The sequence below is a fragment of the Myotis nattereri genome (assembly GCF_964212035.1).
Source record: "Myotis nattereri genome assembly, chromosome: 7".
NCBI lineage: Eukaryota > Metazoa > Chordata > Mammalia > Chiroptera > Vespertilionidae > Myotis > Myotis nattereri.
The window spans coordinates 14,862,713-14,879,121 of NC_138082.1; the positions used below are offsets into that span (position 1 = coordinate 14,862,713).

Genomic DNA, 16,409 nt, shown 5'->3' on the forward strand with positions numbered 1-16,409 from the left:
GAGGAGACAGACTGCCTGCCTCTCTATTCTAAGCGCAGGCACTGTGGCTTAAGCAAACTCATAGAAGGAATTCAAGCCTCAAGATCCATTTTCAGCTTTCCCCAGATCCCACGTGCTTTGCATCCTCCCCCCATCCTGCCCGGACAAATGTGAAAGCCCATGGAAAGACCATTACCTCTCGCTTTGAAAGGACTTGAATGTCCTTATGAACTGACTCCTGGCTGAAAATTCTGGACCCGTGGAGACAGAGAAAGCAGCAGCCAGTTGGAAAACAAAAAAAGAGTTGTTATCTCTATGTTAAATTAAACTCAGATCTGCTTAATACCTTGGCCAACTTATGCCACAACTATTTTGGCCCCTTCCACCCCCCGAAGCCTTCTGTGGCCAACATGTGCCGCTGCGCTGCTGTTTGACACCGTGTGCCAGCAGGCCGCTGTGCCGAAGCTGAGTAACACCCTTCCTCCTTCGGGTTTTGGGGGAGCAGGGAGGACTGCTAATTCCTTCTGTGACCACTGGCTAAGAGCTGAGCAGCCAAGAGTTTGGTAAATTATATACACACCTAAAATGTCAGCTGCTCCAGAGATTTTTGCTCTGTGCTTCCAGGGGCTGGAGAGAAGCTTTAGGCTGAAGGCCGTTCCAGGAGAGTCGGGTTTTCTGACCACATTATGTGGGAGGGATGCTAGCAGGACTCCAGGCAGGCAGGGTCTTGGGCAGCAAGGCTTCATTTTGGACACGTGTGTATCCCAGTGATTGGAGCCAATGGGCAAGGAGGAGCATTAAAAATAGTCGCAGTTGTGAACACACACGCGCACGCTCACACACACGAGCAGGGCGAGAGAGACGCTCTACCGCAAAGGTCTGTTTGGGACAGACTAGCTAATACGTAAACATGCACTGACCCAGGTCAGCCGAGCTGTGAATATAGAATGTGCTCCTTCTAAACTCCTGGAAACAAAACGAAAAGCAAATTCATGGTATCATAAATCCCACGTAATCAGCCTGCTTTCCCCTTTGGGACTATAAATGGGTATACTCTATGGGGTGTCTAGTTTCTTTGTTCGAGAATTTTGCTGCTGTTGACGACTGCAGGGCACTCACTGGGTTGGACGGAATGGGACTGTTCTGACCGCATGGCAGTGGTGAAACGCACCTGTAGGAATTTCAGGAGCTGTGGCCTACTCGGGCCAGGTGGCTCCGGTCACATCGGCACCAAGTCTCTTGGTCATTAGGCTCTTCGGCCCGTGGGGTGCTGACACTCGGTGCATTTACCTGGTTCTGTTCCACACTTTCCCCTCTTATTCCCTGCTCCACCACCCAGTGGAACGATTTGGTGGGGCTTCGGCAATAGCGGGGTCTGGCCCTGCTGCCTCCTGGGTCTTGGTACCAGTTTGCCTCTAGACATGGAGAATGTTGGTGCTGGAAGGAAATGGTAGAAGGTGGCGGTGCAGAGTGTGCCTCTGGAGAAGGGGACCCCTCAACTGCAGCTGACTGTATCCGTTATTCTTTGTTTTAAGTCAGAAACATTGCATCCCACATTGAAACAAAACGAAGGAGGGAGAGGGCTAGAATAGGACAGCCTGGGCCAGGGGTTCCCAACCTTCTGGCCCTTTAAATACAGCTCCTCATGTTGTGACCCAACCATAAAATTATTCTCGTTGCTACTTCATAACTGTAATGTTGCTACTGTTATGAATCATAATGTAAATATCTGATATGCAGGATGGTCTTAGGCGACCCCCGTGAAAGGGTCGTTCGACTGCCAAAGGGGTCGCGACCCACAGGTTGAGAACCGCTGGTTTAAACCCTAGCTCCTCCACTGCTGGCTAGATAGACAGCTTTGGGCAAGTTCACCTCATTTGTAAAAGGTGGATAATAATAGTCTCTATCACAGAGGCTGTAGTGAGGATCAAATGAGGTCATCTGTGTCCACTGCAAACAGGGTCTGGCCTAAAGATAAGCACTTGATAATAAAAGTAACATTTTGGAGGCATATTAAAAAAGCAGATATTATTAATCTAATCATTAGGACAGCTTTTCCACTTTACAAAGATTTTTAAGCACCGGAGAGATTATGTGACTTACTAAAGGATAAGCTGTTGTCACCCTGGATCGTGGGGTTTTCTAAATGCTCCGCTCTCTCTCCTTGACGAAGTGATATGAAATGACAGTAAATGAGCAAGCCCCTTGCCTTCAGTGAGTGTGCCTAGCTCAGGAACTGAAGAAAGCAGACTGAAAACCCAGGCCCTTTTAGCTCCTCCTGCCTGTCAGACGAACAGTCCCTGCCCCCCAGCAGGCAGTAGGCAGAGAAAGGAGAAAAAGATGAAACTCGAATTGGTAGTTTTATTACCTGCGATTGCCTAGCCTACTTTCTCTCTGCACCCTTGACCTCTGCTCTAGCCAGGAATCCACTCACAATACCCTCCCCCTGACCCCCTTTATTCTTCAGCTCTAAACCTTCTCTTATAATGCGCCATCCGTTTATTGTCCCTTATGCACACCTGAGCTGCAGTGGGCTCTCGCTGTTAGCCCAACACAAACACCAACTCCTAGATAACCTGACTGATGTAGCAAACCCCCTACATGGCATATCATCTTCTTATATTTTTATTGGCCAACTTGTGTGTGCTGGGTGTTATTCTAACTGCCACTGGATAATAAGGTACTGAGATAATTTGTCTTTAAGGAATATGTGAAATCAAAATATTTAACTTGTTTATATAAGCTGTCCTTCATATCATAACTGTAAAAATGCTTGAAACAGCTATTTCATGGGGGGGAAAAAAAAAAAAAAAGCAAATCATCAGTTGACCTCTGGCAAAGGAAAATCTTGACATTTGTCCCTGGGGACTGGAGGGGCTGAGATCGGGCTCCAGTTCCAGGTTCCTGGCTGTGCCCACAGCCGGGCTGCTTTGTGCAAACTGTCTGGGAAACCCCAGAAAGTAGATGTAAGTGGAGGGGCTTCCACAACTTCACTGCTTCTCAAGTATCATTAAGTCATGGAACCCCGGTCCTGAAGCTGGAAGGGGCTGTAAAAATCACCAATTCAACCTTTTACCTCACAAATGAGGACACTTCAGACTCGAAGTAAAGGGATGAAGGTGGTTTCTATCCAAATAGACCGTGACTCTCTTTTTGGGAACAGATATAGGACAAAGCCAAAGCCTACAAAAAAAAAAAAAGTGGTCCAAATTTGGATGTACTGTATAAAATTGTCATTTAAAGATGCCATATATCTTTAACTTACTGGTTAACAGGGCTAAGAATAATTCCTATAAGGGTTAAGTTAAAATCTATTAGAAAAGAAACCCAGCTTTTATGAAGCCCGAGAAGTGCTAGGGACGGGGATATTTTCAGAGGTAAGCCGAGCTTCCACTCCTGAGTGAGACTTAATGGGACACACGCATTCAGGGAGATGCGTGGAATTTAAACACAATTCAACGCCGGTTAATTCCAAGAGTAAAGGCCCTTCAGTCCAAGCTGCCTTCCGCCTCAGCATTAAAGGAAGCCAGAAAGCCAATTACACTCACAGCAGGGCCTCCCCCCTACTGCAAGGGAGGAATGAATGCACTGCAAATTCTGTGTGTGCTTTACACGCTAGTAAAACTATGATTGCAGGTGGGAAGAAACATGGATTTTCTTTGTTTCTGCCAACATTTCAGTCTGGGAAGCTCCTCCTTTCTCTACCTGCAGAAATAGGGTGGACTCAATATTTTTTTAAGCACAGAAAATAGTCTTTGATTCTGTAAAATTGAAAAGGTACCTGTGCACAGCCCACCCAAAGGGCATGCATCCTTCAAAGAGACAGGTGCTGAAGGTGCCTACCGTTTGGGGGAAGCCCAAACCAACCCTCTGGTCCAAACTCAGGCCTCTCAGCAAGACCAAAGAAAGGTGCTGAGGCTGGAGGGCCAGACCTGAGTGCTCCACCACAACCGCAGGGAGAGCTCCTTGCCTGGGGGTGGGTTCTCCAAGTGCAATTCCCTGTGCGGCCACCAGGGGAAGGCTAGTCTAGGACCACCCTGGAGGCAGGGAAAGCGTACCCTACCCAGGTGCTGGGCCATACGGTGACAGCTGCTGCTATGGCAAAATCCAGGACTAGGAACACCTACAGAACCCGAGGGGGTAAAACTGGGTGTAGCAAACATTGTTTCTGTGGTGTCAGCTGGAGTCTAGTGTCCACAGATGCAGAGTCTTGGTGACGCTGGAGAAAGCTGGCTACAGGGAGCCACTGGTGAAAAGGTCCCCATCTCATAACAACACTTAAGACCAGCACTTATACCACTAGGAAGGCTCATATACTTGACCCTGAAGTCAGCAGCAATTCAGGACATTGTCATATGCAGAATGAAGCGGGCATTGTCCACAGAACTTGCAAAGATCTGAGCCCTCAGGTCCGCAGTGGCCTTGAAATAATGTCCTGTCTCTAACCTGGGGTCCCTTCTCCAGGTGTCCCCAGATTCTGCTCTCTAGTCTCTGATATCAGCTCCAGGTTCCTCTCTAGGTAGGAGGCCAGGTCATTCAGACATTGCATAGTCACCTTCTCACTCTGGAGCCCCCTGCGCGCCCCCCCCCCTCGCCCTCCCCACTGCCAGGCCCCGGGCCCCCAGCTGTCTTGCACGCTGGTGGAGTGGGACACGGAGATCCGAGGGCCCGATGCCTGCAGAGACACAGGCCGTGCTGCTGGCCAGTCCCACGGGGCCCAGGGTGGCTGGAGAAGCTGGAGTGGGTGCTGAAGTTCATGTTGTTTGGGGAGGAAGGTGAGAGGCTGAGACTCAGGTTCAAGACGGTCAAGCACAGTTCTAAGTGCCTGATAGATATGAATGTCTCTAAACCTCACAAAAACCTTTTGGGGAAGGTACTATATTCCCCACTTCAGAGATGAAGTGCCTCTTGAGGAAGAGAAGTGACTTGCCCAAGGTCACCTAGTGAGTCTGGCATGAGCTGGCATTTGAGCGTGGGCAGTCAGGCTCCAGGGCCCCAGCACATAACCACTGCACCATCCACCCGTCTGCGATGCCCAAGGTCAGGTATCATTACCGCTTTGGAGACCTTTGCTCCAGGCAGAAACTCCATCCCACGCAGGCCTCACGCTGGCCTGCTGGTCTCCTGACAGCCATCTTAATTTTGATTTCTATTTAATTTTCCACCTCACAAAGCAGTGCCGGGCAGAGGGAATCTGGGGATACCGTTTGAATATGATTTATTAACCGACAGCTCCGGGAAGTGGAGGGCTTCCTTGCTGCCACCTGACCTCCAAATGTTTGCATTGCTGCCCTGACCTTGCAGAGTGACCTGGAATGGCTTGCCCGTTTCCTTGTGCGTGTCCACTCTCAGAGCCCTGCTGTCAGCCTGCGCATGTCTGTCAATTAGGACCTCGAGGGCTGGGGATGGGGTCTGCGGGCTTTTGAGGAGCACAATCTAACCCTAACCTCTAGATTCCTTCTCGTAATTGAGCATTCATTAGTTTGACGGAACAAAAGCAGGCATTCTCTAGTATAAAGCAGAGGTCAAAACCAGTGGCTGTGTTTTGTTTGGCCTGCAGTGTGTTTAAATATTGAGAAATTTCACATAAAAATACGGATTTCCGGCTTTTCTTGGAAAACGGGAAGGCATGACAACAGGGGCGACTGAGTAGCAGCTGTCCCCGCAGAGGGGGGCACTCTCTGGTTTGTCATCACGGCCGCCACACGTCTCACCTTGGCCCTGCTTGGGCACAGATGCTGCTTGCCTGGCCTCTGCCATAATCCAAGTCTACTGAACCCTGTTCTAAAACCCTGTTCCCTCCTTTTGAACATGGACGGCACTGCCCAGTGTGCTTGGCCCACCCCTACAGCTGCACCTTTCTATCCTGTCCCCAGCACCTGCCTCAGAAAGTGGCACATAAGAGATAGTTATCGCTTCCTTTTTATCTGGGTGAATAAATGAAGGACTTGCTCTCAGGAAGAAAGTGAATTTGAGGGACAAGAAACCTGTTCGACAGCTATGAAGCCCAGGCTTGTTAATGCTTCGGCAGCTTTCTGAATGACTGAGGCTGCTGCCTAGGCCTTTGCATTGTTTGCTGTGCTGTAAAGATCTTCCCTGCTGTCACCAATGACTCTGAATCTTGTTTAACATTCCAGGAGCAAATGTGTTGATGGTTTAACAGGATTTAGCCAGAAATGAAAACAAAACAAAACAAAAAACAAGTCATAATAGGAAGAGCTGTCCCAGTCAACCGTCTATTTTTTTTTTCTCAGAAAAATGAGGGCGATGTTGTTGAAAAGCAGCAAGTTCCAAATGTAGATGGAACTACAGGCTGCTGTCACAGCCAACAGTCTTGGCTAAGACACACGTGCTAATCTGTCCTTTGAGGCGACCACACTTCCGGTTCCAGTTCTGGAGCATCGTCCAGTGGATGGACTTTGTGGAAGTGCTAGAACCTCCTAAGCCCTCAACACCTAACAAGAAAGAGCTCTCTCTCGATCCCCCGGCCCCATGAAGAGCAGCAGCAAATGTAGACTGTTGACATGAGGCCCCGCGGGGTAAAGTCCCACTGGTATCGCTAGGTTGAGCAGAATCCTGGGCAGCCTCATACCAGAAGTTCTCGGCACACAGGCAGAGTACAGGAGTCTGACCACAATCAGTAAGAACCATTAGTCCTTTTCTGAGAAAATAAGTTCTCTCAACTTCAAGGTGACCATGGCTCTGGACACACAGTGTGTGCTTAGTAAATGTTTGCTAAATGAAAACATGAACAGGAAGAGAACACCCAGCCAGGGGTTTGGTGATAGCAAACGATCATGTTTCAGGAGCACAGGTGGGCAGGAACAGTTATAAACTCTACCCTCTGCAGCTCTAGGCTGGGGAGACTTTCACAATGTCTTTAGAACAGACTTTCATGTCTCAGGAAAGCAGAGTGACCCCCGTCATACTCATTCCATGAATGTTTGCTGAGACAATTTATCAAAATAATCCTGAAGCATGCAGTCAAAACGTTCTTCAGAAACGTCCAAGTCAGTCATGAAAATGTTCTCCTGCTCGTTTCCATCACAGAAATACTGTGATCGGTCACGAGGGGTTCGGGGCTCCCAGGGCCCAAAAGTCCTCTGCCACTCCCCTCTGCCTGGCCCACATCCACAGGGCCTTGCGTCACCTTTAGATCCACAGCTTCTAGGAAGCCTTCCGACAGCTGAGTTCCTAGGCGTTTGCTCTGGTTACTACGGCTGAAAACAAATTACCCCAAAGCCTAGGCAGCCTCTAAAACCTAGGCAGCCACATCTCATAACAACACTAAGACCAGTACTTATACTACTGGGAAGGCTCATATACTTGACCCTGAAGTCAGCAGCAGTTCCAGATAATCGTTTCATTATGCTTAGGTTCTACAGGCCCGAGTTCAAGCAGGACACAGTGGAGATGGCTTGTCTGAGCTCCGTGGTGGCTTGTCCTTCTCTGTAGCCTCCTTGCAAGCTAGGGGTGGGAGCCATTTGAAGCCATTTGAAGGCATTTTCACTCATGTGTTTGGTGTTGATAATGGCTGTCAGCCAGGACTCCTCATGGGCTGGTTGACATAATGGCTGCTTAACAAGAGCGAACGTCCCCACAGAGCACCAGGTTGAAGCTGTATCATTCTGTGACCCAGCCTTGCAGGTCACACAGCATCACCCCCATGGTCACAGGCCCATCCAAATCCAGGGAGAGGGAACGCAGACCCCGCCGCCCCCTCTTGATGGGAGGAATGTCAAAGTCACAGTGTACGCAGGGCGTGCGGGGTGAAAGTGACCGCTGTGTCCACCTTCACAAAATAGAACCTGCCACACTTGGTTAGATGTGTTTCCCAAGGGCCCTGTGTTCAAACCCATTGACTTAAAAGGTGCTTATCTGCCTCTTTCATTAGACTGTGAACTGGATGAGGAAAGGGACCGGGACTTACTCACCTTCGTGCCCTCTGTTCCCAGCACAGTGCCCGGCACACAGAAGGCATTCAACACATTTGTTGAACTGAACCGAATAGAAAGGAAGAGCCAGAAGGGCCCTTTCCTGATGGCTGTTGGTGGCATAAGGGAAGTTTGACCAGCGAAATAGAATTAGCATGAGGCGGGAGGACCCAGACCCCTTTCTGGGGCCAAGTATGTATGATACTCGCTGTGAGTGTATCACACATGAGAGGGAACGCTTGCTTCCTTAGGCCTCTCAGGCTGTTTATAGAAAGTAACTGTAAAGAGTCATTGCTGATTTCATATTTCTCTTTTCTTGAGCTTTTTGAAAGTATTTCCCCCTTTGTATCTCTGTGTCTCAAGCATGGCAAGTATGAGATTACCCAAGAGGCTGCCTGTTTTTAATACTCAGACGCTCGCTCATGTCGCACAGCAGCCGGACGCTGGACAAGGAGCCAGAAAACCTCCGCTTCCGTCTCGGTCCAGTCACTTGGTAGGAGCTGGGTAGCTCTGGCCAGCCACTGACTTTCCACATCTCAGCTTTCCTGCCTGTCAAGGGGGGTGTGAAAAAGGCAGACCTGCCTCTCTGTCAAAGTTGTTTGGAAAAATGCTTTTTAAAAGATAAAGCAAAATACAAATACCAAATTCGATCATTACAGGATACAGTGGTTTTAGAACACATTCGCATGTTCTTTGACAAGCCTGCTTTTGGAAGGTGAAGTCTAATTCTCTTTTCCATAACTGTGGGCCCAACAATGTGACTTCCTTCAAGTGGACAGAATGTGGCAGAGTGATGCGAGCTGGCTTCCGGAGCAAGGTCCTGAGGAAGGACAGCTTCACCTGCTTCCACGCTCCAGGTCGCTGGCCGGCCAGCCAGCCATCACGTCCCGAGGACACGTGAGCAGCCCGTGGAGAGGCCCGTGGGGAGGAGCGGAGGCCTCCCACCAACCTCCAGCACCAACTCGCCAGCTGTGCGATTAGCCCACCTTGGGAAGCAAAGGCGTCTTTGGGTGACTGCAATTCTGACCAACATCTGGACTGCAACCTCCTAACAGACTCCATACCCAAACTGCCCAACTAAACTGACCGAAAGTCCTCACCCAAAGAAACGGGGAGACAATGAAGGCTGACTTTTAAGTTACTAAGTTTTGGGGTAATTTCTTATACGGCAACAGCTAACTAATACTAACCAACCAGTGGTGTGGCAGACATTTCTGTTTCTCTGACCGTGTGATGAGTGAGTTTTGATCCAAATCCTTTCCTGCCTATTCCTAGTGACTCATAACATTCATGTGTGAGGGTCCAATTCCACCGCCAGTCTGATCCAGATGGTTGGATGCCAGGAAACTGGATGCCCGGGAAAGCAATTTCAGCAATGACTAAACAGTACTCAATTCTGTGGTGTATCCTCATCTATTACAATGTTGTTTATACTTGACGGGCTGAGGGTTGGCTTCTGGAATCCTCATCTCAACCTGGAGGACAAGGCTCTCTATCCAACATTCACAACACAATCATCTTTCCCACCTGGTTCCCAGCGCAGCCACACTGCCTGCCACTGCGCCTGCCCGCCTTCCCCGTGCTCAGTCACTGCTCTGCGGACACAGATGTGTGGACACAGTTGGGTGTGGAGCCTGGGTCTGCAGACAAAGTTTTATCTAGGCAAAGACTAATCAGCTGGTATAAAGAGCAATCTGTATCACCACCTTGTTGATCAACTACTTTAAGTCACTCAGAGAGCTGGTTCCTTCACCCAAACACCAAAACCCAGCAGTAAGATCAGCAGGACTCCAAAGACGAGGCCTTGGGGGAGCAGAGACCCGGCGCCCGCCCTGGGTGTGGCAGTACTGTCACACCTCCCTCCACCCAAGATCTGAAATGCCGGGGAGACTGAACCCGAGGCAGGAACTGCTCAGCACCCACCGCTCCCCCGAGAAACTGTTTGCTCTGCTGCCAACCTGCCCATCCTTCACGGAGTAGCATTCGATCCCTTCCTTCCCTCCGGAAAGATCGTCAAGGGAAACACACACGTGCGCTTGTTAGAGATCCACTTATTTAAAAGGCATGACTTTCCCACAGATAACATATGGAAAACTAACTCATTAATTGGTTGGAGCAACCCTGGTTAAAGGAGCGAACAGAGATTTAGTGATGTTTTCCCGAGGCCTCATTCCAGCCTCACCCCACGTTATCCTCAGGGGGGTTTGAAGGCAGCGGGCAGTGGCGGGCACCGGCGCTGGCCACAGAGCAACACAGGCGAGCTGTCACACTTTGTTTTTCTGCTTGTTAAATCCGAATGCTCCTAATTAGTTATCCTGCCCGCTAACGCCTGGGCGGACAATGGCGTGGGGATGGGGGTGCTGAGAGGCTGTGAATACGAGTTCCTCGGCTCCTGCGGCCGGGGGACTGCTGACTTGGCTGTGGTCCTGAGGCGCCGTGCTCCTCTCGGCTGTGAATTGAAAGACGGCAGCCCCGTGTGAATAAAGGTCATCACCTGTTACTTCTCCGGTGAAAGGGCAGCTGCGCTGGGTGCCCACTTAGGCTCGGCCTTTGTCTGCCGGCTCTGAATAGCGCCCACAGACAATAGCATTCTCTGAGTCTGTGTTTGCTTGGCGGGGCAGGGCCAGGCGAAATTACTTGCATAACTTCCTGGGAGAAGAATTCAGTAAAGTGTGTTTTTAACAAGTGGCCTTGAAATGCCTTCAACATGGCCTTTTGGTGATCACGCTCACTAGCTAGACAACACGAGAAAATCTGCAAGCTGGGACCACCGTCTGCATGACTCCTCCGAGGCCAGTGCTGACATATGTTTAGGTCACGCAGATGACAAGTCCTATGCATGGGTCCGGAAGACTAGCAGAAAAGTTCCCTGAAAAGGTAGCTAGCTGTTCAGGAATGTTTAATGTTCAGGAGGTTGAACAACTCACCATTATTCTGACATATAAAAAGCAGAGACTGTCATTTGGTTTTAGAGATCAGCATTTCTAATACTGTTTTGTTTCGGGGCTAACATGAAAATGATTAGTTTGGTTTTCTGTTGGGAAGAGAGCTAGCGAGTTTAGGTTAGTGTACGTATGTATGTGTATTCATCCATCCATCCATTCATTGGAAGTATATGCCCAGCTGCTTGGAGTAAGTGTTACCGTGTCAGCATAAAACAAACCGGCAGGCCCTCGGGCCGCTGCTGAAAGGCAGTCTGCACTCGATTTACTCCTCTCCCCCTGGCTCCTGAGCGCTATGGGTCCCCCTCTCTGGCATCCTTTCCATTTCACGTCTCTTTAGTGAGTACTCCAAACTCCAGACTTTTCCATCTTTTTCATCATTAAAACTTCTCTGTTCAAGTCTCTCACCCCTCAAATATCATGCTATGTTTTCAACTGATGGATCAGACAAATGAATTGGTGCCAAAATAATTTATTCTTCTTAGGTAATATATTTCATATTAACTAGAATCTAAATTGCCTTAACCTGCAGGTAGAGTGTGGCTTGGAAATGTAGGGAAGGTGAACCATGGGCAAGTCAGTTCTTCAGACGGTCCCACAAGAGGAATGTATGTATTGGGCGGTGAGTGAGGCGGTGCAGGGAGTGGGTGGGGAGGGGCCCCCTCTAACCGACTGCCTCACCCATGGGACCCTCCAGTATCCTTTCTCATGAATCATGGACAAACAGAATCATTTAGTGCTTAGCTTACACATGCCCCAAAGGTGAGTAACACCAGAAGAGTTAGTCATTAATATACATTTTGGGTTTTTGTCACCAGAGCGTGAGTAGCCAAAATTTAGAAGTTAAACCTGACCTTTCCTTTCAGCAGGTAGCGGGAACTTGAGAAGAAATCTCCTATCACTTACTCACTCGGAGGAGTGACACATTAAACCAGGGGTCTGATTTGCTCCTTATGAGCAACTACACTCTCTTGAACATTAACTTACATAGACTAATGTATTCTACTGGTAAAATGTGGAACCTTCTCAGTGTTAAAATAGCTGAGGGGACGCGGGAAGGGGATGGTTTGCCCTGTGGTTCCCAGGGAAAGGGGAGAGCTATGCATGCAGAGTTAGGGCGTCTCCCTGCTGTCTCTCACAGGAGCGTCTCTTTTTATTGTATCGCCATCTTAAAGCTTTTCCATGGGTTGTGATAGTGATGGATAGACTGAAAATAACCAAACACAAATTCTATTCTGCTTCCCATTCTCAAAGTATCAAACCAGGAGAAAGCCCTTAAAAAGTAGTGCCTCCGTTTCAGAACATGCACCAACAGTACTGGAAATATCGGGGGTGGGGGTGGGACGACACACTGTAAAGTAATCCCCATGATGTACACTGAACCCAGTACAACATAATATTGAAAGTAAACTGTAATTGAAACATACAACTTAAAAAAAAGAAATTTTGAGATTTATAGATTTTAAAGCACCAATACTTGTCCATTGGTTCACATATGCTTAGTCATTGCCTGCCAAATCCTTTATAAGAACCACCTGTGGGTTCCAAAACACCACTGTGCAGTCTCACCTCCTGAAAGGAAGTTTCTGTTCATATGATTTTATTTTCTGTTAGATTTACAGTCAAAGGATTTAATAGGATTTTCTAGAAATTTTTACTTTGCTGATCAGAAACTCATCTGAAATTCCAAACTGAAGAAAGGAGTAACTCCAGCCTCTGCCCCATCTCCTCCCTCCCGTGGCCCTGCTACCAGGCCAGGAGGGGCCTTGGCTCCTGTCTTTCATGTTACATGTTACGGCGCCGATTACAGTCAGGTAGTGACTTGTTGTTCAGCTGCTGCTTCCACGATGTGCTAGTAAAACCCAGTGAGTAACTTCATCCCTGGGGAAATAGACCATTAGGGACTCGGTAGCAGCATAAGCTACGAATGTGGCCAGTAACTGGCACCCACGGCCCGTGGGCAGGTGACACCAGCTCCAGCACCACTTGAGGGAGTTCATTTGTCCAGCAGGGTCCGTCTGTGCTGCGTATTTTCCAACACCCAAGTGTATGATCAGAGGGGAGAATGCAGGCAGAGAGGCCAGGACGGTCAGATAATGAGAAGGGGGAAATGGCCTTGAATTCAAGCTGCATTAGTAGCTTGAATTCTTCAGCCAAATTGCTGAACTGAGTCTATTGGCTATAACTTTAGGGATTGTTATTTATGAAAATGAAAACAGACACACAGAGAGAGATAAGAAGATAGTAAATATTTTTGTGCCAGAATTCTTTCAGCACCGTAATTTTTGTATTAGTGTTTTGTGTACTGCATTATGTTAAGATTGTATATACTTAAATTATAAATCCTCCTTTACAATGTTTATTAAATTCTTTTTTTTTTCTTTCTGGAGAGAAAGATGTCTATGTTTTGTGTTTTTAAACTATAAACTACTAAAAAATAATCAAATTCTTAAGAGAAATTTGGAGAAAGACATCTGCGTTTAGGAAGGATATTTGTATTATTACTGAGATCTATAACTCTTTAGCTACTTGCTTTAGTTTATCTTCCTCTCCCCTGCAAAATTTATAAACTGAAATGCATGTCTCTATAGCTGTTTCCTATGAGAGAAAGATCTGTGTTTAGAGAGAACTTTGTTTCAGGGGTGAGGGGAGAAATGACTGACTGTGAAACTCCTCAGCTGACATGAAACAGGATGACAGTAAGCCAGACAGAGGCCAAACGGTACAGGACAAATGGGGCTGGCCAGCTGGGGCAGGTAGGCCGGGCCACCTGCCACCACTAATATGCTCTGTCACAAAGCAACAGTATTTTTTTCCTCTGTGTGTTCCCTTCCCTTACCTGTTTATCTGCAAGAACAGTTCAGAGCCAGAAAACGTGGATGAGATTTACTCAGAAGCCAAGGTTAGATGAGGTGGAGGTGCCCTTCAGTATTGATAGCCTAGATGTAGACAGATCAAAAGCTAAATCCAATTTAACCCACCCCAGGCAGGAAAAGTAATTGAATTAAACCTCCTCTAAATATGATAAGTTTGGGGGTTTTAAAGCCAGGCACAAAGAGCCAGGTTGGAGTAAATGGACGCAGGGAGCTCGAGCCACCCCGCCCACAGGGAGTCTGATGAGCTGCTGCTTTGCCTCTATCACTTTACTACTGAGGCTGAAAAGTGATTAAGCTGCTTATGGGGTTAATGGTCTGCCCACCAAGATTTATGTAAGCTGCTTGGTGTGTATGGTTTGAGTATTACAAGGAAAAGAAAAGGCGATGGGGGAGACAGCAGGGTATAGGAAAGCTTTAGAAAGCAGGTTTTATTATGTCAAATAGATGTACTACTTTTGACGCTCTCAAAGGAATATGGAATTACTCTGATTCTTTCTCTTCATCTGGTATCAAAACTCATTTATGAAAGCCTTCCTCAAAGAGGACTCACTTTGGAGCCCACCCGTTTTATTTTCAGCCATCTCTACAAGACCACGTTGGTGCCTTTAAACATACTTCTCAAGTGATAGTCTGGTGCTCAGATACTACGATCAGGTAAAGTCCTAGAAAATAGATAAATGCATAATGGGTATTTTCATCATGCTTCGCCTTGAACACCACTGGGCAATCATAACTAAAAATATATCGCTGCCCTGGCCAGGTGGCTCAGTTGGCTGGAGCATCATCCCGTACAGGGTTGATCCCCAGTGGGGATGTGTTCAGGAGGCAACAGATCGATGTTTCTCACATCAATGTTTCTCTCTCTCCCATCTTCTCTCTCTAAAATCAATAAAAACATATTGGGTGAGGATTAAAAATAATAATAATAATAAGTAAAAATCTATCCCTTTCCAAGCCCGGCCAGCAGACTGCTCGCTGCAGCTTGATCATGCAGCGATGGACAGGCAGACCTGAAGGAGTGGAGGGAGCTGATAGGTGCAAATAGGCTTAAACTCAATACCCAAATGAAATTAAAACTCTAATGTTCTCTCAGACCTCTCCCACTAAATGCTCTAAAAGTATTTCTTTCATTAAAAACAAATTTCCTACCTTTAAGGGACAAAGAGAACACAAAAGTCTTAAGTTTAAACTACAATTAAGATTTTTTTGCCTTGAAAAATGACTTAAGGATCTGTAGTTTTCCAGTTGACCTCATTTCTTCTGGACGAAACCACCAGAGAGGAAAACAACCAACAAAAGAGCAAAATCACAGCAGTTGGAGGTGTTCTGGAAGTTGTCGTAATTACTTTTTAAAATTAACTCTTGAAAGAATTAATAGATATGCCTTCTTTTAGTGTCTTCTTAGGGAGGGAGCTGCTGATTTAAAGGATTAAAACTAAGCTTAGCATATTCGGAACTTTGGGTTGAACAGACAAATGATATTTTTCTTCCTGGTTGCTCACCTGTCAATCATTAAAAGAACATACACTAACAAAAGTATAAAAAGATTATTTTGACTCCTATATGCTTTATGTTTTATTAAAATTTACAGTCAACCAACTGTGTGGCTTGAGCACAAAGAGTTTAATAGTCATTGCTTTTACATCTTTTCTCCTCGTACAATTTTTTTTACTGCGATATAATTCACATACCATAAGACTTACTCTTTTAAAGTATTCAGTTCACTGGTCTCTAGCATATTCACAAAGTTGTGCAACCAACCACCACTATATAATTCCAGAATATTTTCAACATTCCCAAAGGAAATCCCAGATATTAGCATTCCCCCCTCATTCCCTTTTCTCCCAGGCCCTGGCAACCACTCATCTACTTTCCATCTCCAGGGATTTGCCTGTTTGGGGCATTTCATTTAAATAGATCATAAAATATGTATTCTCTTCTGTTTGGCTTCTTTCAGCATGATGTTTTCAGGTGCATTCATATTGTAGCATGTATCAGTACTGTACTCCTTTTTATGGCCAAATAATATTCCATTGTATGGATATAAAAATTGTGTTTATTCATCAGTTGATGAATGTTTGGGTTGTTTCCACTCTTTGGTTATTATGACTATGCATGTACAAGTAAGTGTTAAAGTGAACATATGTTTTCAATTCTGTTGGTACATATCTAGGAATGGAACTGCTGGGTCATATGGTAGCTGTTTAATTCTTTGAGGGGCTTCCAGACTGTTTTCTACAGTGGCTGCACCACTTTGCATTCCCACCAGCAGTGTATGAGAGCTCCAATTTCTCTACGCCCTTGCCAACATTTGTTACTGTCCTGGAATATCTTTTTATACTAAGTTTATTTTTTCCATTATGAATAGGAATCGATTATTAGGGCTTACAAGGAGAACTACTCCAAACATGGCAGATTTCAGTGCCAAGACCACAATAAACAAAAGCACTCCCCCAGGGAGAAAAGAGAAATGAAATGGCCCCTCTGAGTGCCTACCTGCTGCAGATCGGCGAGGGAATACAGGTGGATCTGTTGAAGGAGGTATTCTCTGGGGAAAATTCTGAAAACAAGGACAGAAACACACATGACCTGTGGTGCTGCCACAAAACACCCTTGTTCTGAGAAGTTTTAAAGTCTCATTCAAGATCTCTTTCGTCTGCCTGCTCCCATGTCCACCT

General features: G+C 46.8%; 1 protein-coding gene across 1 annotated transcript in view; it reads right to left on the bottom strand.

Moving 5' to 3' along the window:
• The window catches only part of PLEKHM3 (pleckstrin homology domain containing M3), a 166,333-nt gene that overhangs the window by 56,987 nt on the left and 92,937 nt on the right, over positions 1–16,409 (bottom strand). The window contains 1 exon segment of the mRNA XM_081096045.1: positions 16,228–16,291. Coding sequence (XP_080952171.1) covers positions 16,228–16,291 — 64 coding nt within the window.